The following is a 25,442-nucleotide window of genomic DNA, read 5'->3' on the forward strand; positions in this document are numbered from 1 at the left end:
CCACTAGATCCTACAAATGGATTAAGCAGTTTACAACAACAACTTATACAACAAAATCAGACTAATCATCAGCATCAGCCACAAATTGGTATTGGTACAGATGATCTACGCTATGGCACAGAGCTCGTTATGCTATACGACTATAAGGTATATATTACGAACTTAAGATGTATATATTTATTTATACATATGTATTACAATTAATAGGCACAAGCACCTGATGATTTAAGCGTGCGCCGCGGTGATTGGATATATGCGGACTTAAGTAATCAAACTGTAGACGGTTGGTTATGGGCATATGCACCGAAAATAAGAAAATATGGCTTTATACCTAAGGCTTATGCACGTCCTCCAGCAATGACAAGCCTTTAAATATTGCGCAGTCTTTTAGCGGGATGTTGACTAAACTTCTTGAATATGTATTGTGTTATGCTCTTACAGTTACTCTTAATACTTAATTCGTAATTAGATTGTATGTTGATTAAATTTATGAAAACTCAAATTTGAAGACAAAAATTAGTTATTTAATTATGACGAAATAATGTACAAAACGAATATATATTTATGTTTGCACCTATATATTTTATTTTTGCACAGCAAAAGTGCCAATACTTATATATAAAACTTTAGTGTTTAAAAAATAATATCATTACACATAATAGCATAATATAATAATTAATTACTTCATTCAGATTGTTCTTCATACACACATTGTAGTAGATAGTTAGTCAAAAAATTTATTGTTTTTCTGATATAATGCACTTTGTGTTTTTTTTAATTAAACAATATTTCACTATATTTTAAATACTTCAATAAATACACATAAATAGTACATATTATTATTATACAAATTGATAAAGGAGATTTTCTGTTACAAATTTTTAGAGAACTAAAACAAATATTTAATATTCTAAATATTGTCAAACATTAAATAAGTTTTCGATTTGTGATTTCAACAATCTTTTTTTTTTTTTTCTTAATGAAAACTATTACATAGATGTAGTAAATAATAATGCTTAGCATATAAATCCTTTTGAAAAGAAACCTAAGTTGACAATACAATTGTCAAAATATCAAAAGTTATTTGATTGGAATTTTCGTCGAGGAGCATTGTGAGCAGTTTAAAGAAACATTCCTGAAACAAATAAAAAAAAAATAATTAATTTGTGATAATTTATTTTCTTCTTATGCTATAATTATTATTATTGAAACAAAATCTAAGAAAATATTTCTAAAAATAGTCAGTTTTATTGTATAATCTACACTATATGCTTTTGCCTCAATGCTAAGAAAAACAATCAACTTTTCATATCTAAAAAAAATACAAAAGACTAATTAACATAAGTATCCATCTTTTCCACTTTTCTCCAACAGTAGTAATAGTCCCTTTTTATTTAGATATTTATTATCTATTATATTTTTATATTTATTATGCAATATTTATTTTCTACCAATATGTTTAAATACAAGTTAAAATACTGGTTTATCTAAATTGGTAGAAGGATGAAAATGAAAACATATGCAACTTGACCACAATTAAGGACAGTTCCCGCTGCATGAAAGACGTAGCCCTGGTTTAGCAAAAACTATCGATACCGAATATAGGTCAGGTTATACCCAGATAGTAAACCATTATTAGTCACGCATAAATACGTTTATCCCCTGTATATGCTGCAACTGCAGCTCTATCTCGCATGACGTCATACATTTCTTTTATGATCAAATGCACTCTCAACTTTGACCATTTTGATTTAGAACTCCTACCTACCAAAATCTATATTTGAATTCTAACTCCCTACCATACCTCTTATCCTACACCATTTCACCCCCTTCTGCAATGTCTTGTCAATGTCGTGTCTTCATAAAATTACTTTCATGGGCTGCATTAGGCTACGAAAGCAATAACAACATATGTCCAATAATAGACTTTTATGTATCAGTTACAATAACAGGAATTTTAACTACTTATCCATTTCTGATTTTTAAAATACATATATGTTTTAATTACAAAATCTAACGACACAATTGTACCACAATTGATACCCTTGATATCAAGCTACACCGCTTGGTTAAACAACTAGTAAGCTTTAATTACAATATCTTTACGTTGTATTTGTTTTACATCGCAATTCCGAAAATTAATTTTAAATAAATACTTATAATAAATAATTTTAAAATGTGAATAGATAGACACGTTAACATAACATACATATACTCGATACATATTTACAGTTTGTAAATTTATACGCAAGTAATATAAGAACTTGTAGGAACGCCCTCAAATAATCACTCCAATAAAAACTGTATTTAGCATTTTTTCGATATAGTTTTATATCTTATATAGTGTATTAACAATTATAAAGTAAACATATTTAATTAAACATAATTAATTAAATTTAATATTAACCTATTATTACTTACAAACAAATACAAATAACATTTCATTTATACACTTACTTTAAAGCTCCTCTAAGTTGCTCCTTTTCTGCCATTTCTTCCTGCAATTTTTGTTGCAGACTTAAAATTAAATCGTTTTTATTGTTAATTTGTAATTTAAGATGTGCTATTGTTTCCTCTTGTGCTTCGAAAATAGCCTAAAAATTAAATATTAAATTTTAATAGTTTTAAAAATTCATTAAATACAAACATCAACTCTACTTACCCTACATTCCTCCATTGATTCAGAGTATGTTGGTGGCTCATCCAAACAGAAGAATTCTCGAACCATTTTAAATTTACGTAATTCATCTTTAGCCATAATGGAATTGACAAACATCTGCAAACCTTGCACCCGATTATCCAAAAATACAGAATTAAAATTGTCTCCGAATATTTTTTTACGCGGCAGCATTAAAGTTACATTTGGAAAAGCTTGTTTTAATTTTGTATTGAGACGCACAAAATCTGTGTAGCGCCGCAGTACCAACCAACAGTCGTTAGTATGTGGATTCTCAACACGCAGTTTGTACACAGTAAAGCGTGCACGCTCTTCCATAACCTCGTAACCTATAATCGGCACTCGCACCACGCTGTTTGGCTGATCGGTGTTATTTGAGGATAGCGTCAAAGCACTTGATGACATGCCACTGGAATTATAACTGCACTCGCTCATGCGACGCCTATGCGGTACTGTCATCATATCATTAGAGGAATGTACATATGCAGACTGTGTAAGATCACGATGAGATCGAGCACCAGATATCATATTGCCTTGCTTTTGCCTTTGTGACGATATTGAATTTGTGTCGTGCGTTGTTGTATAACTGTGCGATGAAATTGTTTGCAAGCAAATTTCAGACTTAGCATTCGTAAGTCCACCACCAGTAGTATCAGTTAAGTTCCCAGTATAATTGGTTATTAATTTGTCAACATCACCTGCAGATTTTGTCCGCACCAAGTGAGCGCTTGCAGCTACGAGTCTATACAATTCTGTGGTTTGCTGCAAGTCAGGCGTAGAATGTATAGCGCGACCAAGTAAAATATGTTGCTTACGCAAACTATGCACTGAACTGAGAGTTGCGCTGGAGGAATTCACTGTTGCGTTATGTTTACTTGGCTTTGTATTTTTAGTTTTAGAACACACAGGCAAATTGTTAAAGTTTTTGGAGAACGTTTTTGGCTTGATTGCTGCGCTGGAGTTCAACTGATTTTCCCGTTTCTTAATTGCGCGTAAGGACATTCTTGTTTTTATGGGCAGTGTAGAGTTTTTGTATATATATATATATATTTAATTTATGCAAATATACCATTACAAAGATTTCATTACAAACATGCAGTAGAAAAACATTTTATAAAAATCGACTTTTAAAACAATTTAAACAACAAAAGAAAAACTTCACAAGCTATTATTCAAAAAGTGAAAGCCATCATATGTGCAAAAAAAATTATTGCCAAAAAAAAAATCGTTGGAAAGCAAATGAAAACACCATTAAAATTTTCGAGTCATTAAATTGAGAAATTTTCTTCCCAAATCAGCAGGTAACAGTGTTGCCTTTCAACATTTTTTCATTGTTTTGGAAATATAGTATCATCAAATGAAAATTGGGAGTAGATTTAACTTTTTCTGCATCGAAGAGATTTTATTACTTGTAAGTAGATTTGCAAATTGTGAGAGTTTAATTAATATATTTGAGCGCCACCATTGTCCATACAATTTTTGTAAACCGTACCATTCTGAACAAATGTTTGCTATTGTCTTAAAAGTCACAAATGTTATAAAAAAGCTGTAACCAACAAATTAACTAACTATATCTTTTACTTAGTTTTTGTGTCAGCAATACATTAATTGTATATAATAGATCTATTGCACGAGCTACTCGTAGTAACTTTGAGTAACACTGTAAAAGAGAACATCTGAAAGAGCGTAACATCCCTGTCGAAATTTGAAAATGCTACACAGACTTTACTCGTACATTTAATTTCAAACAAAATTTGTGTTGATGTGTGAATCAGCTGTTTTGGTTTGAGGTTAAATTTTGGTATTGTTTATTTGCGCAGCACTGGTGTTCTCACCAGACTTTACACAAAACTGTTCCATGAAAATCTGTACAAAGAGCATAATTAACACTTTATTTGTGTTACACTCTCAGTTTGTACTTTACTTGTGTTTTACTTGATTTTTATTACGAATAGCTCGTAGAACAGACCTAATACCTAATATTTACCACTAAGTAACAAATAACGTTGTGGTGTAGTAGTCTCGAAAACCAAGTGCAATAGTAAAAGTAGCGCAGTATGTCGAGTGCTATTGAAACATTAAAAAATCGAAATTATGTATTTTATTAAGAGTATAAATACATCTAACCACTCTGTTTAACCTTAATAATCTTACAACAAAGCCATGAAGTCTGCACTAAAATATATTGACAAATATCTTTAAGGTATCTGATGTGTAGGAAAATTAATTTGAAGTAACACTGGCACTCAGCAGCTGTTTGGATTTGTGACATAACCTTAACTGCTGGTCTCAGAGAGGTATACTTTATTTTGATGGTTATTATATTGGTGAAGTAAAAGAAAAATGAATATTTGCAACCTGGTTAAAACTACCATTAATGTACAAAAACAACTAACACGGCAATATGCATTTAAATCGGATTTAAAAATAAAATGGGTGCGACCGGAAAAAATATCTTGTATTAAACCCGAAAAAAGTGGAGACTGCACCAAATTACCGCCACTAAATCCTCAAGAATATATTCCTGAATTTCAAAATTCAAAGGAATTAGAAAAGTATGATAATAATTATTATAATAACAATCAATTTCTATTCTAACTAACTTTTAACTATTATAGTGCCGATCCTATAGTGCAAAGCATATTTCAAATGGGTAACTGCGAACACCACTACACTTCTAGACATCATCGTTTAACTATGATAAAGGAGGTGCAAAGACATTCTCTAGATTATGGTTCGATGGAAGCGAAACGTAAGTGTGCTTTTCATTTTAATATACAGTGAATGATCCAAATTTACAAATGTACTTAGTTGCGAGAATGACGGGTCGAATACGCAGCCTTCAGGAATATATGGAAAAATTCCCAAGAGATAAAAAGAAAAAAGTTATTTTGAAGGAGTTGATTGATAAACGTAAAAAGTTTCTAAAATACTTGCGCCGTTGGGACTATGCTCGTTTTGAATGGATATTAGAAAAACTTGATTTAGTATATAAACCACCACCAGAATATTTCCATTGGATAACACGCAAAGAATCATTACAAAAACTAACCAACACATATTGTGAAAATATTAAAGAAGCACGTTTAGAAGAGTATCGTAAAAAATTAGAAGATGAACAAATACCATTTTTAGAAGAAGCTATAAAGCAATTGAGTAAGGCACGTCAGGACCAAATAGATTGCGATGTCCCAATTACTATCACAGAAGAAAAGATAAATGAAATGAAAATTGATCTTGAAAATTTGAAAGTCTTTAGAGCATCAAACATGTCTAACAAAAATGGTGAAGATCTGTTTTAAACTCAGTTTCATTTTTTTCAGCAAACAAACGATATAGTAGTTATACATAATAAAATATTTAATATATTAAAAATATGTTTCAATACAATATATGCAAATGTTAAAATACTTAACATATTAATTAAACTTATACCTATGAACTAAGTGCTAAATCTACCAAACTCTATCTATGAGACTATTATCTTGAGGCTTATTATTTATTGGTTGGTGGTAAGGCATACGGTTACTACGTCGAGGTTGTGCCAAATATTCAAACATGCTTTGTAGATGTTGCGACAACATTTTACTTAAATCACTAGGCATTGGATCAGTCCAAAAGAAATCATGGTTTAAAGCTGTGTCTGCATCTATTCTCTTTTTTGGATCAAGTGTTAAGAGTTTATCCAGTAGATCACACCCATTTAAGTCTTTAACATAAGGACGTAAACGTTCTTTAACCCTTCGTTTTTGATTCTTTAGTAGTTCTACAGTCTTGTACAGTTCTAATTCCTCAACTCCTGGCCATACATCGGGTGTAAACGAGCCACATAATTGCGAAATAAAATTTAGTTGTTGCTGTTCTGTATTTCCTTGCATAATTGGAGAACGTGTCCACATTTCAGCCATTATGCAACCTGCGCCCCACATATCAACTGGAGGTCCATAATTTCGATCACCTAATAGCAATTCGGGAGGGCGATACCAGAGTGTAACCACACGATTTGTGTAACGATTTTTAGTATCATTCTTTGGTATACTGAATGCTCGCGCTAATCCAAAATCAGCTAACTTTAGTACGCCATGTTTTGTTATTAACACGTTTGCCGCCTTCATATCACGATGTAAGATCTGATTTATTAAAAAACAAATTATTTCATAAGCACAGTTTAAGCATAAATTCAAATATTTATCTAACCTTGTTGCTGTGTATATAGTAAAGGCCATTTAGCAATTGCTGCATCACTTTCTTTATTTCACCCAAACTGAACTTTACGTTCATATTTGACAGCAGGCCGGCTAAATCGTGTTCACAAAAATCAAAGACCAAATAAAATGTGGAACGATATCCATTATTGGCAGTTGCTTTTGTACGGCATATTTCTATCAAATTCACCACATTTTCATGTTTTAGCAATTGTAATATTCTAATTTCACGCAATGCGGTGATTGGGAACTATGAAAAACAGCAATATTTAAACACTATTAACTTTTTGAAAGAAATTTGTTGATTTGAGACTTACACCTTCTTTTTCATTCTCCATTAGCACTTTTTTCATTGCAACGAATTTTTTATTACTTTTCTTCTCACGTGCCTTGAAAACCTCTCTAAATGTTTAAAAAGATATGAAAATGCATTGGTTATTACATTTATATGCAAGAAACTTACCCAAATGTCCCCTGTCCAATTTTGGCCACCTTTTCATATTTAGAGGATTCATCACAATATGCAAAGTCATATTCTTCAATAAATTTTTGTTTATCCAAAAGAGACAATGTACGCGAGGAACTTCCAGTAGATCCACTGCTGGATATTGATCCCACTGGTGCTATCATTGACGTCGATGACGAAGACATTTTTACACCATTTGTTGAAATTGTTATACGCTCAATAGTACAACATGTGTGATTTGTTGTCAACATATGTAGCAGCGATGCTCCTGTGGAAGCCATGTTTGTCCACTTAAGGGTTGCAATTTTTCGTAGTATTATTTATATTTGAAAGTTACCTTAATTTTCAACTCAAAATAATTGCGAGCACACTGCGTTGAACGGCTCTGCTGTAGTTGCCTAAAATTAAGAATTAAAATTTGTTTTCTTAACAGTTTTCACACAATTAACTGCATTTACGCAGTATTTTACGCATGCTTTGATGCAGTTAAACAGATGATTAAGCAAATACATGTACAATATTATCCATGCATCATATTTTGTTAATGATATATCACACATTTGACATTTACACATGCATTTTATTCTTAATCTGAGAATGAAGCTGTGAACAGTGAAAGGAAAAAATCTATGTGTAATTTATTATTTTTGAATTTTTCCACATTTACCAAAATAAATGTAAAATTACTTATCAACATCCTTTTTCTTGGTTTTCTACAAACACATAACCAAGCAGAGTTCATGTATACAAATATTCATAATGTCTCCATCTAGGCCATTTTAATACCGTATCTTCCACACCATTCAATCATCGTCTCAAATTTTAATATATTAATACCTCTAAATGTGAAGTATACGTGCTATATTTAACTAAAACATGTTTTATAATTACTAAATTATCACATTTCATTTAAAGCATGATATAGATGTTTTAAAGTGTATAGCAAAGCGCATACTTGGTCTTCATACTTGGTGTTCATACATGTAGCATCGTTTATATCATACTTAATACGACGTTTATATTGTATGATTAAAAATAGATTAAAGCAAAAATCGAGATTAAAGTATTAACTTCGTTGTTAATCGCAGGATTTCCCACACAAAAGTTAATATCCTTTTCGTCGAGATTAGATTTAAATCTTCTTCAAAATGATGATTATTTCTCAATGCAACTTTGAAAATGTCTTAATGTCGTAGATTTTTTTACGACCTTAGAAGAAATGTCGTAGATTTTTTACGATTTTAAAAAGATATGTCAAATTCTATTCAAAACAAGCATTGAAAATTTAAAAATTCCGAATTGAGTGAAATTTTTGTTAAATTATTGTCATAAAACAATTTATTAAATATATATTACGATATTTTTATACACAATTGTAATTAAATGCTTTATTTACAGAAATTTATCAAACACACCTACCAAAACACAATAAGAGGAACGTCAAAATTAATCTCCAATCTAATGTAAACGGTGGAGATTAAAAATGCTGATTAACTTAATATCGTTCTCTTAATCTCATAATGTAAACATAGTATAAGTATGGGCGTAAATTATTGAGATTGAGAGATAGTGAAGGGGGTGGAGCTATAGCGCAAGCGAAGGGGTACTAGCGGTAGACTCTGTGACCAAGGTCACGAGAGCCGCGATTATAGAGGGAGATGAGGGAGGGATTATCGAAATAAAGGAAGAAGTGTTGGAGGGGTATATAGAGCAAGGACTGGACAAAGTCCACGGAAGAGTGCTGTGGAAAAAGATTTCGAGGTGGAAGTTATGTAGCCAGGTAAGTTATCTTCGGTAGAGTGAAACTAGATACTGGTCGATGCGAGTAATTTTGGCTGAGCCAAAAAGGGTAGAGATGGAATAGTGTATGCCGTTAGGATTCTTCCATCTGGAAGGAAGAGATTGTAGACCAAGTAAGATAAGCGTACAAGAGCCGGGGGCGAATGAGCTTTTTATAACAGAGCAGCTTAACTTTGCAGTTGCGCTTGTTGTGTTTGCGAAGGGCAGTTTTAAGTTGAATATGCCTAAACCGAGTGTTGTGAATGGCATAGTCAACGTGAGGGATGAAGTTGTGCTGAGAAGATAGCACAATACAAAGTTATTTTAGCTTGGTCACAAGCCGAATGGAGGTGATGACAGAGGAGTCGATGCCACCGGTATGATCCCGGTATGGCCTTGAAGAGCTATAACTGATATCTTACCGGTGTTGAGCTTAATCTTTTCCACCGGGTGTAATAATCAAGGAGGGTCTAAAGGTGGGCATTCAGGTCGCAGGAGATGCGTGCGGCACTAGACGACCGCATAAATACAAGGCAGTCGTCAGCGAAGCAAATTTGCTTGACAGTGGCCTGGGGGAGAGCAGTGTCTTCTCTTCGATTTTTCATATTCTTTTATAAGTTTCTTTTCTAACGTATCTTCTGCTGTTGTTGTTATTCATACGATATGTAGCTCAGCTCAACAATTTTTGTGTTTACACTCAACGGAAAATGGTTAGTGTTGTCGTTAAAATTTACACCCGAGGGAATGATTGATAATAGTAAGTTTATTGTTGTGATGACATCGTTGCTTATTATGTTATAGTCGTCATACCACTAAAAATCAGTTGGTTACAAATATTTCTCTTTCTCTTACCTAACTATATATGCTCTGGTTAAAATTTAAGTAAATAGCACCAATATATTGTGAACAAGCGATTTAACAAAGGGTTAAAAATAATCAAAAGTAAAAGGACCGACTTTAGTGTCTTATTAGATTTTACCATAAATAAAATTCAAAATATCATGATCAATAGATTTAACAAGTAGTTAAAATAACCAGAAGTGTAAACACTAAGATCGTAAATCTTAATGAATTTTAACATAAATAAAAAGGACCTCGAACCTTAAGTTTTATTTTTTTTAATATATCATTCACAAAATTATTCGCATCATTACAATTAAAAATATAGAATATTATATATGTGAAATATTTTTAAAATTAAAAACTATTGAAACGATATAAACGATTTAATTGAAACATTATTATACTAAAACAATTTATTTGCAGTATCAGTTTATAATTTTTAAGTTGTTTTTGATAAGAACTAAAAAATAGCTAATGATGAGTGTCGCTATATAATTATGTATTGTGTATACGACACAAAATATATTTATAAATTATCCAACGAAATATTCCATGGTAGTATTGTATTATAAGCATTCTGTATCGGATCCATAGTGGTAGTATCATTTTATATCTTAAAGACTATTAACAGACTAGTGCCCAACGCAGGATTAAATTACAGTAGCTAGAATGAAAGAGGCAAAATGAAGTTGAGCAAATCCATTTCTATAATACTGTGCAGAATAAGCTAGTTATTGGCTACTGTATTCCATGAAATTGGAGGACAGTGAGAGTTATGAACTACTTCAGTGAGCGATTGTAGTTTAATCGTGCGTTGGGCATAGAACGAAACGATTTCATGCAATCCATAAGTACAAACCAAAAAGGAGAAGAAAACACATTCATGCAATTATATAGAATAGATATAACTATTTCGTCCTAGTGCATAATCAGGCAAAGTTGCAATTGAAAAATACTGTTTTTTTGAAAAAATGTATAATTAATAAGAAAGCAATATTTGGACAGCAATTTTATTTTCAAGCACATTTTGTTGACTTATTACTGTAGTAGTTAACTTTTAAAAAGAAAAAACTAATATACAAAGCACAAAATTAAATAAAATTATGAATAAAATAAATTAAAAATCTGCAGGCCATTCCAATGAAAACAAAGTCAATTTTGAAAAGTGTAGATTTGGTTGCAGGTATTATTGATAACATAGGAAAATTAAATTAATTCTGACTATTTCGAAAAATTAACGCCTACGAGAGCGACTGCGTGACCTAGAGCGTTTGCGGTTGTTAGATGTTGGAGAACGGCTGGAATCATTACGCTTATTTAATAAGCTACCTCGTTTGAATGATTGAGATGAAGAGATAGACGATGATCGAGATCTGGTACGTGACTTAGACTGCTGATCTATTTTTTTGGATGATGTGTTAGATCGTTGTGAACTTGATTTAGATCGTTCACGGGATCTACGTCCTCCTAAGAGAATATTACTTGTTGATTTTCCAGGTGAGCGAGATTTTCGAGTGCTGCTCGAAGTTGATGATGAAGATGATGAGCTGGAAGATGTTGATGAGGTAGAAGATGTCGAGGAAGTCGATGTTGATCTGGACGTATGGGAAGATGATCTTGAGCGAGACAATCTTTTATTATTAGTTTTATTTTCGGTTTTCACTTCCTGCGCATTGTTATTGCTTTTCGGTGATGTATTGGTAGGAGCATCATCATCACCCCATAAATCATATTTGGAAAGATCTTCATCACCATCCTCTTCATCGTCTTCTTCGCCTTCATCACTGGTTTCAAGTTTTTTATGCTTATTATCAGAATTGTTGTCTTTACTTGCAATTTTACGTTTTTTCAGTCTACCAAATTCATCGTATTCACTATCAGATTCCGAACGTTCTTTATATTCGACAACACCACGATCGTTATAACCACCACCGTAACCTAATAATAAAATTTATTATTTTCAATTTCTGAGCTATATTCTGAACAATGATTCTCTAATACGACGTTCTTAAACTCACCAGTCCTTTCTTCATCACTGAATTTGGGGGCGTTACACATATTACAAGTCTGTCGACGCGCCCAATTGACATTGCCACATTTATTACATTGCCAATCTTCAGCGCTAAAAAGACCCCTTGATTTTTCAGCCGCCGCTTTTCCAATTTCTGTGCCCAACTTTTTCTTTGCCGGTGTTGCACCACGTTCAACGCTACGTTCACGTTGGCATTTATTACATTGTGTACGCCGCGCAAAGTTTAAATGGCGACAGCTGCAAAAGAAATATGCAAATTTTCATTATTAACATATGTCGTTTTATGCCAAACATGTCTTCAAGGTTGGCGTTGTGAACAAAACTTGACCACGATGTGTTTTGTTACTTCACTCACTCGCTATCACCACATATCCAGTCACCACTGTCTGGCACAACAGCAGACATTTTATCGATTGTCCAAAGCAATTTTGTTAAGAAACTGATTTAGAGACTTTAATTTCAAAGATTTTTTTAAATATATAAACTTTCTGTAACAGTTTATTCCATTTAGATATAATAAAAAAATAAATGCATTAGCTTTTTATATATTATCCGGTCGTCGACAAAAAGAATTTGGCTGAAAAAAATAAGACGACAAACCATAGAAACGCTTCTTTTTGTCATTTTGACAGTAATGGCGCTTTTGTCGATAGTACAGTGCAACATGATACACATTTGAAAATAAAATTTTTATTTAAAGAGTTCAATACATTTATTAAGAGGTACATTAAAACATCATTACATGTAAAGCATCATTCCAATTAATTTAAAACGAGTAAGCTATTTTTTAAAATATACGTTTTTAAATAAGTATTCATTTGATAAAAGTTGTTACTCATATTCTTACTGAAATAAAATGAAAATATAAATATATCTTAGTATATTGCAACTTCAGTATATTGCAACTTTCAAATGAATTAGCAACTAAAATTTTAACTTTCATAGCTAAAGCAGTGCAGTGAAACAAAAAAGAAACTAAAAGCAATTTATATTATTTTATATTATTGTATTTTTAAAATTCTATTTTCCATAGGTGTGCTGACATATTTTTTCATTGTTTACAGTAAATGATAAGACAATTAATAATATGTTAGTCAATTTTTCCATTTCTATTCTGCATTTATTAATTAAATTTTATAGTATGTTTAGAATATGTAATATCAAGTCTAATAAACCATACAAAATAATTACAAAACCCATGCAGTTGTACGAGATTCACACGTAACGTTTTTTTTTAAGTCTGTCGTCTCCTTTATATTAAATGAGATGAAATGCAATTCATTATAATTCACAAATTCTTTTGCCTTTTATTTTGATACTGAAAGCACAATTTTTAATATCATTACTCTTAAGTATAATACTAAGTATTACATAGGAATATAGGAAAATTGGGAACTGAATTTTTTATTCAATTTATTGTCAAAGATTTGCCCATATGAACACCATAGAACTTATAGCAAACAATATTGAAAATCTTTAATTGGCAATAAAGAGCAGTTTTTAATTTTAAAGCTATAATAATATAAACCACCAAAATAAATGTTTTATGTGTGACAAATAAGAATTCTACGAAAAGACATCATAAAGCATTTTGAACGTGCATGGCATTAAATTTATTAATTATAATTTTTTATTTGATTCTATACATAAACCATTTCAATCCATATACCAATTAGAAAATATCTGTATTCCTTATTTCTGCAGTCAAAACCAATTCATCCCATGTGCCAAGTAGAATATATCTATCTTCGTTATTTAATTCTGTAGAAACACATTCAACGCCTCACTGTTGGAGATCAGAAGAGATCAATTGACATTATGCATAGCAAGCTAGAGAACATCAACAAAAAGTAAGATAAAACGATGGATAGATTGTATAAATTATAGGCTTTATAACTTAGGTACTAATGACTTCGATTATAAAGTGGAATCAGAGTGTAATCGTTTGAGTCCTATAAGAATTAAAAACATGAAATTAAGTGGAAAGTTTGAAAATTATGCAGCATAATAAAACAGTGCAGTATCTGTTTGTTTTGACATCGTAAACCGCCTTATCGATGTAATACAAATCTAACGATACACTGCTTCTTTTCTGACATTTGTTATTAATTTACCTGAGTGCAGGCCGTTAAAACTTTACCTGATTTTTGTTTCTATTTCTATTTTTTTTGTATATTGTTTAGTATAATTCTAAAAGTCTGATGACTAAGTTTTTTTGTTAATATTGTGAAATAACTCGGGTTAGTTAAGTGCATTGTTACAAATGGCTTCTTTAAATGTTATGTGTGCAATTTGCGCTGAATTCTATAAAAGTACTGATTATGTCTATTCAACTACTTTCTGCGGTCATTTATTTCATCAACAATGTTTGCTTCATTGGTTAACGCGTGCCCAAAATTGTCCCCAGTGTAAAAGGTTCTGCAATCGTAATCGAGTACATCGGGTTTATTTGAACTTTGGTGAACGTACTGCTGAAGATGATGCCCTTGATGAAGAACTGTCGAATTCACCTATCTGGTTGCCACTTGAACCACCTACACACAATGGACCAGAAAAGATACCAGAAGGTGCTATTAAAGCAGGCAAGGATCAAAACGGAAATGATATTTATGTTGCAAGAGTATACTACGCTGAAGATTTGTTACCGGCTAACTATATACCAAACGTTGGTGGTGCTTATACTCCCTATGGCTGTGATGCACATTTTGTGCGTAATGATGTTGAAGTATTAGTCGAATGTGATTGTGAATGGATATCTGCTGCTAATGGAGATGTACCGCCCAATGCTATTATAACAGGTTATACAAGTTCTGGCGAACATCTCTACACAGGACGAGCACAATACAATAACATCATGCTACCGGGTAAAGTCCATCCATCACATAAAGTATTATATATGCCATATGAGGGTAAAGAGGTTAACGTAAAGGAATACGAGGTGTTAACATTGATACCAAAAGAAAAAAAAAACAAAACTAAGGAATAATTTTTTAGAATCTACATTTCAGAGATGTCTTGTGCAATTCTTATTAATATGCTTTTATATTTAAACGAATCTCGTATATAAAAATAAAATTTTAACAATAAACGCCTAGCAAGTGTAAAAAGTGATATATAAATAAAAATTATAATTGTTATTGGAATAAAATAATGTCTAAATAGTAAATATTATTTTCTTAAGGGAGCGGGGGAGCGAGGAAATTTACATAATTCTTATGCAAAATCTACATTATAATAGCGTGAAAATATTTGTGGCAGGTTAAGTAAGTTTGGAGAATTGAATTAAATCGCTCTATTCTCGACATAGCATCTAATTCATACTTCAAGCTAAACGAGCTTTGTTTAACGAAAGCAAACTACCAAAGCGAATATCTCCTGGTAACAGGTACACTGTAATAAAAGGGTAGACATTTTATACTCGTCCAGTTCTGACCAACAATTCTGATGTCATTGGATGATGACCTCATCTAATCAGCTTACTAAACCATGATACATTATCTATTATGTTAAAGATCAATTTTTTCGTATTTATTTTTTCTATTCTGTTCATGACTGAGTCTATTTTAAAATGTGTGCTTGAGTTGACATATTTAAACTATATTTCGTCAATATAAATTGATACTAACAGAAGTAATGTGCTGATAAGGTAACATATATTACAATTAAGGATGTGTTCAAATTTCGTAAGAAATAACATCTTGAGCTTTAAACAGTGCTTGCTTGTCACAAGAAGTAGCTCTGTCAAATATTCATTTAATACTGAAGTGGGTAGCACATGCTATCGCGTGGAAAATGCTTTATTATTGCATTGTTATTTGAGAGTTTGATTTACGACCAAAACTAGACAGTATTACAATTTTGAAAATAAAATACGGACTCCTACTAGATACAGAAAAGTGTCATGTTTTAGCCTGACCTATTAATAAACAATGTGATGTCCAATTGTGTCAGTTACAATCTGCTGACGCACATAAGGGATCAATTGGAAGTAAATGAGTTGGAACAAATAATACTTTAGTTGAAATCATACATGAGGCTCCTATACTGATGATAATAATAATCGGTATAACCCTGACTAATGTTTTAGTTTTGTGAGATTGAAAAACATAGTTTGATTAATCTTATAAAAATTTTCAGAAAATTAGACTTAATCAGTAAATAAGATTTTTACATTGAAATTATGGTTTAAATAGCTCTAACGACAAACGATTCTAGAGTAACTGATAGATAATAATTATTATTTATGTGGTGTATAAGTGTTTTCTAATGAAATTGTCATTTTTGCGTCAGATTACTCTTCACTGTAATCTATTGAATGTCATGAAATATCATCAAATTATAAAGAAATTAACTATGTGATAGATTTCTCATTAACATAGTGAATTCCACAATTCTAGAGTAGGAAAGAGTAAGCGCATAGAATTTGAAAGAAACACAGGTCGAGATAAAGGAACCTTGTTTTTACAATGAAGTAGAACAGTATATATCAATGTATATCAGTATATCTCTTTGAAAATGTCTCTACCTTGGTGTATAGCGCTTATCAATAGTAAATCCGTCTGATATTGACACCATTGTTGTAGGTGTCGATGTATTTATGACACGAAGGAAGAAATCAACAGATGCAACGTGAACCGAGAGCTCTACTTACTGTGGTCTTCTTATAATGTTCACTTGTGCGGTACGCAACGAAAAAGTGTTTCAGCTGTGATTATACTCAGATTTATAAATTCCACGTGAATATGGTTAATATGCTCTGTTGGTTAACAATTGACAGTTGATCTTGCAGAGTTGTGAAGTTATATTAATGCACCATATGGCTGAATAAGTTGTTCTACTGCTTTGTATGTATCAAGCAGAGATTCTAGAGCGCATTAAACACCCACAATTATTGGCAGACTGATTTCACCCAAGGATATTGGTTGTCATGATAACGTTTTCAGTCTAGAAAGTAAAATGGGTAACCGAATTATTTGTTAGTAATAGGTGAAGATTTCTAACATCGAATACAGAGTGCCCTATGAAAAATAAAAATTAATTTTGTTGAATAATATTGAGGCATACTGGCTCGTAAGCATATGTTCCAACTCTGACTCTTTTTGCTTGATCAAGTAAAGCTTATTTAAGATCAGTGAAAGAAAATTGACTAAGGAAACACTCTAAGTCAGCTTTAATTTTTTAACTTTCGCCATCTGTCTTATAAAATTGACTATTTTATCGATTTATTGAGACTATAGTGGATGTTTTAATCACGTCATTGAGCAAAGCAATATAGAAGACTATGTTAAATGCGAGGAATGATTGCGATTAAGGCCTTAAGAAATTTGGGACATGCGTTACACATAATCCTATTGGTTATAAATCGTTTCTCTTCAAAAATAATTTTTCAATTTAACAATTATTTGCTTTCTATGCTTACATTTTAAATTTATTTAAAATGAATACACATTACATGCCATATGTTTTCTTAATTTCTTATATAGCTTACGTTCTACTTAATAAATTCATTAACCTATGCATTCTGTTTTTGTTCTAACATATCATATACAACATTCTCTCTTTAAACAACTGAACTCTTTATATATTATATACAATTTTCTAATATAAATGTAATATTTCGTAATATAACAAAATCAACTTCTTAAGTATCAACATTTTAAAAGTTGCGATATATATTTTCAGTTCTATTATTAATTATAAAAGTATTTGTTCTATATTATATTTTTAAAGAAATGTATAGTTTTCCATATAAAATTATATTGAGTGAAATTTAAAACGATATTTGATATTTGATGTAGATTAAAAATGCTCTTATAAATTACTAAACTGCGTTTTTTAATGAAGTATATTTCATATAAGTTGAAAACGATTTTTAATAGAATATGCTTGGCATATATCTGGGTTGGTTTTCTTTTTAATGTCTGCCTTTTTTGCTCTAAATAATCAACAAGTGAGCGTATTAGTTTTGTGGTCACATGAATATTTGAAAATTTTTGTATTTTCAATATATTCATTTTACTTAAAGTATTATAATTATATTTATTCATATTTCTAAACATAATGAATGGCAACAGTTTAACATAATTTTGTTTTTCTGCAATGAACGTGCACAAGTATATTATTTTAAAATATTTAAAATAAACATGAATTATTGCTTTCTATATATCTATGTTTTACATATATAAAATGAGCTTTTAACGTAATTTAATTTTATACTTATAAACTTATTACAAAAACATACATTCAATAAAAATTTTTGTGTTATTAATGTATATTATAATTTTACTACAACTTTATTATAATTATAATTATTATATTGGTGTAATAGTTATTACATCAATAGTTATTACACCAATAATCAAAAAAACTACAGTAATAGTTATAGTATAATTATAATAACAATTATAGCAATAATTATAATAACAATCACATTAAAAATTATAATAATTACATTAAAAATCAAAATAATATTAGTTCAAATAATTACATTTATAATTATAACAAAAATTAAAAACATTCTATACTCTAACATCAATTTCAATTTTATGTGCTATAAGAAAATAAACTAATGTATCTCGTAGTGCTATATCCCTTATTATTGTTTGCATTATGGGATTAGATTGAATAAACTAAATAGTTTGATTTCTATGCGCTTTATGTAGCATCCTGGATAGTCTTAAAGTTGAATGAAGTCATAATTCTCATTTGTAGGGAACAATATATATATTTATTGTATATATATACATATATATATAATATCGTATAAGATCGCTGTTTTAAAATTCACTAAAAGGAATTCTATTTTTATAAAGATTAATCAATGAAGATACATTGTTATAATTGAGAATTCTTTACTGTTACTGTTATTGAAACGTTGACTTACATTTTTTAAATAATTTACAAGTAAACATTGTAATTTATAATTGTGCTTATAATCACTGTTTTTATGAAGTTTAAAATTTAAATGAAGTTATAATTCTCATACGGTTTGTAGCTGTAATTGCTATAAAAATCAAATTGAAAATTTCACGTTGTTTTTAATATGTATGGATGATTGTTCATATATATATTATTGATATATATACAAACAAAAACAATGATTTTTTATATATATTTTTTAAATAAAAAGTATTTATACATATTCTAAAAAACAGTTACCTTTAAATAATTATATTTATGTATATTAGTATACAAGTATTTATTTATACCAAATACACAATTTTAAATTTTAAATTAATTTTTGTAGTTGTTACACCCACAAACTATATGAGAATTAAAAATTAAATTAATTTTTAAACTACACAGCTAACCAATTGGTTGCACAAAGAATTTATACTATTTCGTTATATTAAACTATTCAGATATTTTAAGTATTCGAACTGTCTGATTGAAAACTGTTATCTAAAAAAAACTTCAAATAAAACCAACTAATTAAGTATATCTGGATACATGGACTATTTGAAAAACTGAAATTATCCGGATACCGACAACCCTAGTATTTAGTATGATCGATTAAGTCTGTTATGCATTATGCTATTGCTAAAAAATACAGTCAACGATTTTAATATTGTGTGCGCAGGATTTAATTTTTTTTGTTATAACTTTATGTAATTTACCTATTTTTATTTATACAATTTAAAATATTATTTTGATTTCAAAAGCATATAGAAGTGGTCAAGTAAATCAAATAACATTTAACTTACTTAATACTTGAATAATTACATTTTTTATGGAAATACTAAAAAAGCATAACATGATAATAACAATTCGAAAATAAATTCTATTATAGAATTAAATATTGATATTGATACATTCGTACTTATCTTATGTCACTATGGTTACTATAAAACTATTTTTATTATTGACAAATTTGTTAAGGAAAAAATGCGTTCCCAAAAAATAGTAAATCATCACAAAAATATATAATAATTAATTAATTAATTTAAACAAGCAAACTTAAAATAGAATATTTCAATAGTGTATGAAAGCATATATTAGTATTTGTTGTTTTTTTCTCTTTTAATATTAACCCAAGTTATGCTTTTTTTTCTATTATCTTTAATATTTTTTTCTTAGCTTTATTTTTCTTGATTCGTTTTATTTTCTTTACTTTCATTTTACTTACGTCCTTGTGCTTTTGAGATAAATCTCATTTCTTTGATGACAAATATTTCATATAATCTGTTGTTTGTCTGGCATTACGTACCAATTCTTCGCTATTATTCTCCTTTGTATCCCAATTGCTGTTATCTTTATCATTCCAGTCTTCATTTTGCGCATACTGTTTGTGTTGTTGATTGTGACGATCCCTATAATGGCGTTCCAGAGTGCTCGATGCATCACTTACCAAACTACTTTGACTACTGTAACGTTGATTGCTGTTGTGACGATTTCGCGTATTACGTCCGCGACGGTACTGATTTTGTGTTGGGCTAATACTGCGTCTATAGCTATTATTTGTGTCATCCATATTTGTTTTTGCTGGACGTGGAAGAGTGCGAGCACGTGATGAACTACGACTATTTGATTCATAATTATTGTCATGATGAGGATTGTTATGATACATATCTGAACGACGCCACGATTCACTAAGAATCTTATCATCTTTATTGTAATTGTTGTATTGTTCTTTTTGTTGGTGTTTAAGAAAACGTGGCGGTTTATCATAAGTCTGACGGTTTCCATAATTGCGACCACCGCGCCTATTATTATTGTTGCCACGTTCATAATTACTCATGTAAGAACGTTCGCTACGATCATCATACTGCGATTGCCGGTCCCAATTTGAGTTCGCAATTGAGTTGTGTTGATTTCCAATCCGACGCTCAAATTTCTCTTGTGAATGCTTCAAACGATCGTTAACGCTATAAAGACGTATGTTGCCACCATCGCTACGTACACTGTTATGATCATCATCGAAACTGCCACTTAATCTGCGTTGTTGATGTCGGTGATAGCCATTTTGTTGTTCAGAGTTATCTCTATTAAATCTAGGAGTGCGCCAACGTGGAAGAGGTTTCGATTGGTCACGTTCTTCCCCACCAGAAGATTCTTTATGCTGGTGAGACTCAACACTGAAAATATTTATATTATATTTATTTATGAAATGTTTATATTACAATAATTATTTGTATAAAATTTATGGGTAACCTTGTATAACATATATCCCTTTTGTAACGCAAAAATTTATTTGGCTTATTGAGTTATTGAGAATTTCATTTATTACATTTTTTAACTTAAAAAATTTAATTACTGATTGTCAGGGATCCACATTGTCGTTTGATATGAAACGTTCATAAAACACACTTGGGATTAAGATTTCTATTAAACTTTGATTTCAATATACCATATTGTTTGGACCTTGTAATTAATACCGAATCCTTTTGAACAGATTTTCAACGAATTATCGGCACATTTAGCTTGCAGTAACTTGAGGTTTGTTTTGTAATCGTCGGCGACGAAAGTTTGAGAATTGTCCACATAAACCAAATCTTACAAATAAGTGTGACAAATGACATGAAGTGGATGGCCGATACAATTTATTTTAAGAGAATTTGATCACTTTCAACGGTTGTTAAACAATCCATACTACAAAATGGCAAATTTTGAGGTAAACACTTGATAATTTGGAGGATTATTAAAACTAAAACTACGAATTGGCTAACTCTACATAATTATTATTATAATATATATAAATATATATATATAATAATATTATTATTGTATAATGTTTATTTTTTCAGAAATTTATTAGTACTTACTTTTTATCCATTACACTATGTTCGGTATTATGTAGTGGACGAGGACGTGTTCCAGTTTTAAATGAACGTTTAGAACTTTGACTTATACTACGCTCATTATCATTTGAATTCCCACTAACATTTAATTCATTTTGTTGTAATGAATCTACTGCTAACTCATCTGCTCCTCCGCTTCTGTTTTGAGGATTACTACATTTGTTACTTTCAACTTCCCACAACGAATCCTCACAAACTTGTTCACTCCATTTTTTTGTGGACGGTTCATTTTCATAAGAATCGTTAACTAGAGCTTCATCATCACCATTGCTGTATACATTATTTTGTATATGTTGTTCAGCTGGAAGCATATTTTGTGATTGTTGTACGTTAGGATCATAGGATTGATGTTGTTGTGACAGTGCATTAAAATTATTATTATCTTCATCATCATGTTCCGTAACTAAGAATTTTGTATATAATTCTTCTAATTGGGCACCCAAATTGGTAAAATTGCTATAATACAAATCTAAAGTCATAAGTAATAAAGCCTTTACAGCCGATTTTAATGATTGCTGTTCAATAACATTTCTTCTTATGTGGTAGAGTAGTTGTGTTAGCTCTGGCTTATGTCTTATTCGCATTATATCTCCATTTAGTGTAATTTGCGATAGAATAACTTTCGCTAGTTTAACACTTATATTATCAAGCCCACTAATTTCTCGTATCATAAGTCCTAGCAGTGATTCTCCCAATATTGATATTGGTGTGTTATCCGCTAAACGCACACGATGATAGTACTCTCCTAATAATGTTATAGAATTATAAAGACGATTCCTATCTTGTATGCGATATGTGTCGGCATTTATGTAGTTTGCTTCTAATATTTTAAGCATGGCACTGCGAACTTTAGTTTCCTTCATCGCTAATGCATCAAAGTTCCGCGACGAAAATAATAACGCAAATTTAAGTGCTGTTTCACCATCTGCTAACGCTTTATCATTGATATATTCCATTGATTCACTATAAAAAAATTAATAAATTTATTAATTAATATTACCAAAATCTACTTAAAAAAAACGTATTTTGTGTGTTTCAAGAATAATTAATCAAAAAAAAAAAAAATTGAAACAAATAGAAAGGAGTAGAGTACAAAATATTGTGCACCAGAAGGAAACTAATGGGGTGACCTTAGTAAAATCACAGAAATCTTTTTGAATTTAAAAATGAATTTTTATATAAATTTATTATAATAGGTTAAGATTTAACTTCTTAAATTTTTACTTGACTGTTTTTGTGACTTCGAGGTGGTTGGAAAAGTGAAGTAGCATATTGGTTGTTGAGGAAGACAACTTGACTATGGGAGTGGACGTGCCGGTCTTGCAACATTGATTAAGATAAGTTTACTGTATTCCGATCAGCTTATCTTATTATTTTATTTGATTGTTATAAAATCGTAGACGCTTTTTCCTGAATTTTTTTCATATTAGGATGAGAAGAATGGCACTTAGTTGCCTGTAAGTTCCCAGGGAACATTTTATTTTACTTAACGTACTCGGAGAGGTTTCTTACATGTATTATTACATTGATGCTTAAAATAACGAACGCATATTATTTTGATAAAACTTAAGAAATAAAACAATGGATTATTTAAAAAACTGACAATATAATTTTGCGATTCTTTTATATGTGCTTGTGCTATGTAAGCTGTAAATAGCTACATATTATTGAAGCCATGCAATGGACTTGCAAACTGAGTTCCTGACAGTAATTGAGATCTGCACTTGCTAATATACACTAACTTGTGTTATTTTTTAATTGAATTTTTTGTAGAATAATTAATCATTCTATAAAAACAACATATGTGATATTCAAAACTTTTATCAAATTAAAAACACAGAGAGAGTGCCATATTTCTTAGACTTTCTTAAAACAATGATGTATATGGAATTCTATTCTATATTCTATGAACATATAATATATAGTTCACAGTTCTTAGATATTATGTTTCCTAATTGTATATTAAAGACGTCTTTTTGAATGAATAAGATTATGTATCATTTTAGTTGCAAGTAGGTCTACTCTGGCAAGTAATCTTTACCGATGACTTAACACTGTTATATCTTCTATCAAAGTCAACTTCTTTCAACTATATCAAAGTTCGATAGTTTGTAAGGAAAACAAATTAAGAACGTCTCTGCAAGACCTAAGGAATTATACGGGTTACATCAACAAGAGCATCGGAATTGTGATACGAAAAGCATGCAACTATAGAAAAACGTGTTTTTACTACCTTAATCTGCTTTTATAGTACGCTATACAAAAAAATCTCAGATTTTTAACTTAAAATGTAATATAAACATTTTTATTATATTCTGATAAAAAAAATTTTAAAAGCACGTTGCTTAATTAATAATTTATTCTTACTTTAATTTTAATTAATCTGCTTTGGAGCAAATTGATTTCCTGAAGAGGTTAACGACCGTTTGCCAAAGCAATTACCGCGGTGCACATAAACAAATAATTTTACTCGCATTAAAATTTTTTGATCGTTACGGAAGGTCAGCAACTGCTGTCACAAATTATAATAATCTGTCATCACCCCTTACCTCGGTAGTAGACTTGTTAAATATATATATATATATATATTAATGTTTATGATTTTGTGAATTGATTTCACAATTCGATTATAAAAATTTGAGCAGTTATTATGCTTAATCTTAAATATTATTTAAAACATTCTATATGAGTTAAGTTCCTAATGAACACAATACATATTCAATTCTTATGTGGGGTTAAGAGTGGTTGGGACAATCGAAATCGTTTTCATCGTTAACAATAAGGTCAGTCTAGCAGGCTTTTCGAAGCGTGAAGAGGCACCAGGGACTACAAAAATAAACTATTCATAATTAATTGCAAATTAAAAAACGTTAATGGTAGTTCGAAGTTCATCATAGTTGTGTCGAAAAAATTATAATACTTAACACTATGTTACATGATAAAATTATATTTATTTATATTTACCATAACTGCTCCTCATCGTGCACAATATTACAGAAATCTGTTTCAATGGATTTTATTTTATGGTTCATGGCAATCCCATCATCCTGCAAATTTAATCCTCGTATCATATCAATAATGTGATCATAGTTCATATATTGTGATGCTGCACTATTTTGTGTGCTTGGTTGTATGTAATTGCAGGCATTATTGCGAAGGTTACCAGTGACATTGACACCTACTAAACCACCGCTTCCATTATTGTCGTTGCTGTTCATAACATTTGCCATATTGGTATTGGTTTTGTATCAGTTGTTTTTATTGCCGCTTATTTTGCTTCAGTTCCAATATTATTTCTTTGTTTTTTTTTCACGTATAAAATATGATTAAAGACGCAAATACCTTAAGGAAGGTAAATCTCAACTTGAGTTTCTTTTACTTATACTTTTGTGTTGGCACCATGTATTTTCTTCTTAAGCTAGTAATTAAATGCTTTAATTTATTTTTCAATTTAAAAATATTTTTAATTATTTACAAAAAAGTAATGAGTGCTAAAAATTAATTTAATTAGACAAGTAAAATGCAAACTTTCATAGGTTAAAAATGTTGTTGGTTCTTTCTTATAGGAAGAATTCCATTCATAAAGGAATGTCAAAAAAATGCGCGTAAAGTTCGAGTCTTGACATCGATAAGGCAGTATGTA

The 25,442-nt window shown here is 30.3% G+C and overlaps 7 protein-coding genes across 7 annotated transcripts in view; 3 read left to right on the forward strand and 4 right to left on the reverse strand.

Annotated features, from left to right (window-relative positions):
- The window catches only part of LOC119673933 (SH3 domain-containing protein Dlish-like), a 2,874-nt gene extending 2,354 nt beyond the window's left edge, over positions 1-520 (forward strand). Inside the window, exons 2-3 of the mRNA XM_038085049.1 lie at positions 8-147; positions 208-520. Coding sequence (XP_037940977.1) covers positions 8-147; positions 208-372 — 305 coding nt within the window. The 3' untranslated portion in view covers positions 373-520. The remainder of the gene's footprint in view (positions 1-7; positions 148-207) is intronic.
- A 448-nt stretch (positions 521-968) lies between these two features.
- LOC119683922 lies at positions 969-3,913 on the reverse strand. Its single transcript, XM_038097811.1, has 3 exons — positions 2,663-3,913; positions 2,458-2,594; positions 969-1,135 (listed from the first exon to the last, which is right to left on the reverse strand). The coding sequence occupies exons 1-3, from the start codon at positions 3,677-3,679 to the stop codon at positions 1,081-1,083; spliced, it is 1,209 nt and encodes a 402-aa protein (XP_037953739.1). The 5' UTR covers positions 3,680-3,913; the 3' UTR covers positions 969-1,080.
- Positions 3,914-4,884: 971 nt separating this feature from the next.
- Positions 4,885-6,052, forward strand: LOC119681465 (28S ribosomal protein S15, mitochondrial-like). The gene is made up of 3 exons (XM_038094669.1): positions 4,885-5,232; positions 5,296-5,429; positions 5,489-6,052. The coding sequence occupies exons 1-3, from the start codon at positions 5,021-5,023 to the stop codon at positions 5,977-5,979; spliced, it is 837 nt and encodes a 278-aa protein (XP_037950597.1). The 5' UTR covers positions 4,885-5,020; the 3' UTR covers positions 5,980-6,052.
- A 27-nt stretch (positions 6,053-6,079) lies between these two features.
- LOC119681464 (cyclin-dependent kinase 9-like) lies at positions 6,080-7,723 on the reverse strand. Its single transcript, XM_038094668.1, has 4 exons — positions 7,346-7,723; positions 7,200-7,284; positions 6,875-7,132; positions 6,080-6,807 (listed from the first exon to the last, which is right to left on the reverse strand). Exons 1-4 carry the CDS (start codon positions 7,627-7,629, stop codon positions 6,133-6,135), a joined length of 1,302 nt encoding a protein of 433 aa, XP_037950596.1. The 5' UTR covers positions 7,630-7,723; the 3' UTR covers positions 6,080-6,132.
- A 2,641-nt stretch (positions 7,724-10,364) lies between these two features.
- LOC119673834 (zinc finger Ran-binding domain-containing protein 2-like) lies at positions 10,365-12,656 on the reverse strand. Its single transcript, XM_038084909.1, has 3 exons — positions 12,358-12,656; positions 11,989-12,239; positions 10,365-11,908 (listed from the first exon to the last, which is right to left on the reverse strand). The coding sequence occupies exons 1-3, from the start codon at positions 12,405-12,407 to the stop codon at positions 11,205-11,207; spliced, it is 1,005 nt and encodes a 334-aa protein (XP_037940837.1). The 5' UTR covers positions 12,408-12,656; the 3' UTR covers positions 10,365-11,204.
- Positions 12,657-14,265: 1,609 nt separating this feature from the next.
- On the forward strand, positions 14,266-14,988 carry LOC119673934. The gene has a single exon (XM_038085050.1). The coding sequence runs from the start codon at positions 14,266-14,268 to the stop codon at positions 14,986-14,988; it is 723 nt and encodes a 240-aa protein (XP_037940978.1).
- A 5,076-nt stretch (positions 14,989-20,064) lies between these two features.
- Positions 20,065-25,442, reverse strand: LOC119673833 (GATA zinc finger domain-containing protein 14-like). The gene is made up of 3 exons (XM_038084908.1): positions 24,764-25,442; positions 21,764-22,762; positions 20,065-21,076 (listed from the first exon to the last, which is right to left on the reverse strand). Exons 1-3 carry the CDS (start codon positions 25,027-25,029, stop codon positions 20,152-20,154), a joined length of 2,190 nt encoding a protein of 729 aa, XP_037940836.1. The 5' UTR covers positions 25,030-25,442; the 3' UTR covers positions 20,065-20,151.

The sequence above is a fragment of the Teleopsis dalmanni genome, chromosome 2 (genome assembly GCF_002237135.1).
Source record: "Teleopsis dalmanni isolate 2A chromosome 2, ASM223713v2, whole genome shotgun sequence".
Lineage (NCBI taxonomy): Eukaryota > Metazoa > Arthropoda > Insecta > Diptera > Diopsidae > Teleopsis > Teleopsis dalmanni.

Coding starts and splice junctions, on each gene's coding strand:
- LOC119681464 (XM_038094668.1), bottom strand. CDS start 7,629: ATGGCTTCCACAGGAGCATCGCTGCTACATATGTTGACAACAAATCAC. Junction 7,285..7,345: donor ATTGGACAGGGGACATTTGG/GTAAGTTTCTTG, acceptor TTAAACATTTAG/AGAGGTTTTCAAGGCACGTG. Junction 6,808..6,874: donor ACTATATACACAGCAACAAG/GTTAGATAAATA, acceptor TTAATAAATCAG/ATCTTACATCGTGATATGAA.
- LOC119683922 (XM_038097811.1), bottom strand. CDS start 3,679: ATGTCCTTACGCGCAATTAAGAAACGGGAAAATCAGTTGAACTCCAGC. Junction 2,595..2,662: donor AATCAATGGAGGAATGTAGG/GTAAGTAGAGTT, acceptor TTTAATTTTTAG/GCTATTTTCGAAGCACAAGA. Junction 1,136..2,457: donor CAACTTAGAGGAGCTTTAAA/GTAAGTGTATAA, acceptor TATTTGTTTCAG/GAATGTTTCTTTAAACTGCT.
- LOC119673833 (XM_038084908.1), bottom strand. CDS start 25,029: ATGGCAAATGTTATGAACAGCAACGACAATAATGGAAGCGGTGGTTTA. Junction 22,763..24,763: donor CACGATGAGGAGCAGTTATG/GTAAATATAAAT, acceptor ATTTTTTTATAG/TGAATCAATGGAATATATCA. Junction 21,077..21,763: donor CATAGTGTAATGGATAAAAA/GTAAGTACTAAT, acceptor AAATATTTTCAG/TGTTGAGTCTCACCAGCATA.
- LOC119681465 (XM_038094669.1), top strand. CDS start 5,021: ATGAATATTTGCAACCTGGTTAAAACTACCATTAATGTACAAAAACAA. Junction 5,233..5,295: donor AATTCAAAGGAATTAGAAAA/GTATGATAATAA, acceptor TAACTATTATAG/TGCCGATCCTATAGTGCAAA. Junction 5,430..5,488: donor TGGTTCGATGGAAGCGAAAC/GTAAGTGTGCTT, acceptor AAATGTACTTAG/TTGCGAGAATGACGGGTCGA.
- LOC119673834 (XM_038084909.1), bottom strand. CDS start 12,407: ATGTCTGCTGTTGTGCCAGACAGTGGTGACTGGATATGTGGTGATAGC. Junction 12,240..12,357: donor TGGATATGTGGTGATAGCGA/GTGAGTGAAGTA, acceptor TTTCTTTTGCAG/CTGTCGCCATTTAAACTTTG. Junction 11,909..11,988: donor CAGTGATGAAGAAAGGACTG/GTGAGTTTAAGA, acceptor TTTTATTATTAG/GTTACGGTGGTGGTTATAAC.
- LOC119673934 (XM_038085050.1), top strand. CDS start 14,266: ATGGCTTCTTTAAATGTTATGTGTGCAATTTGCGCTGAATTCTATAAA.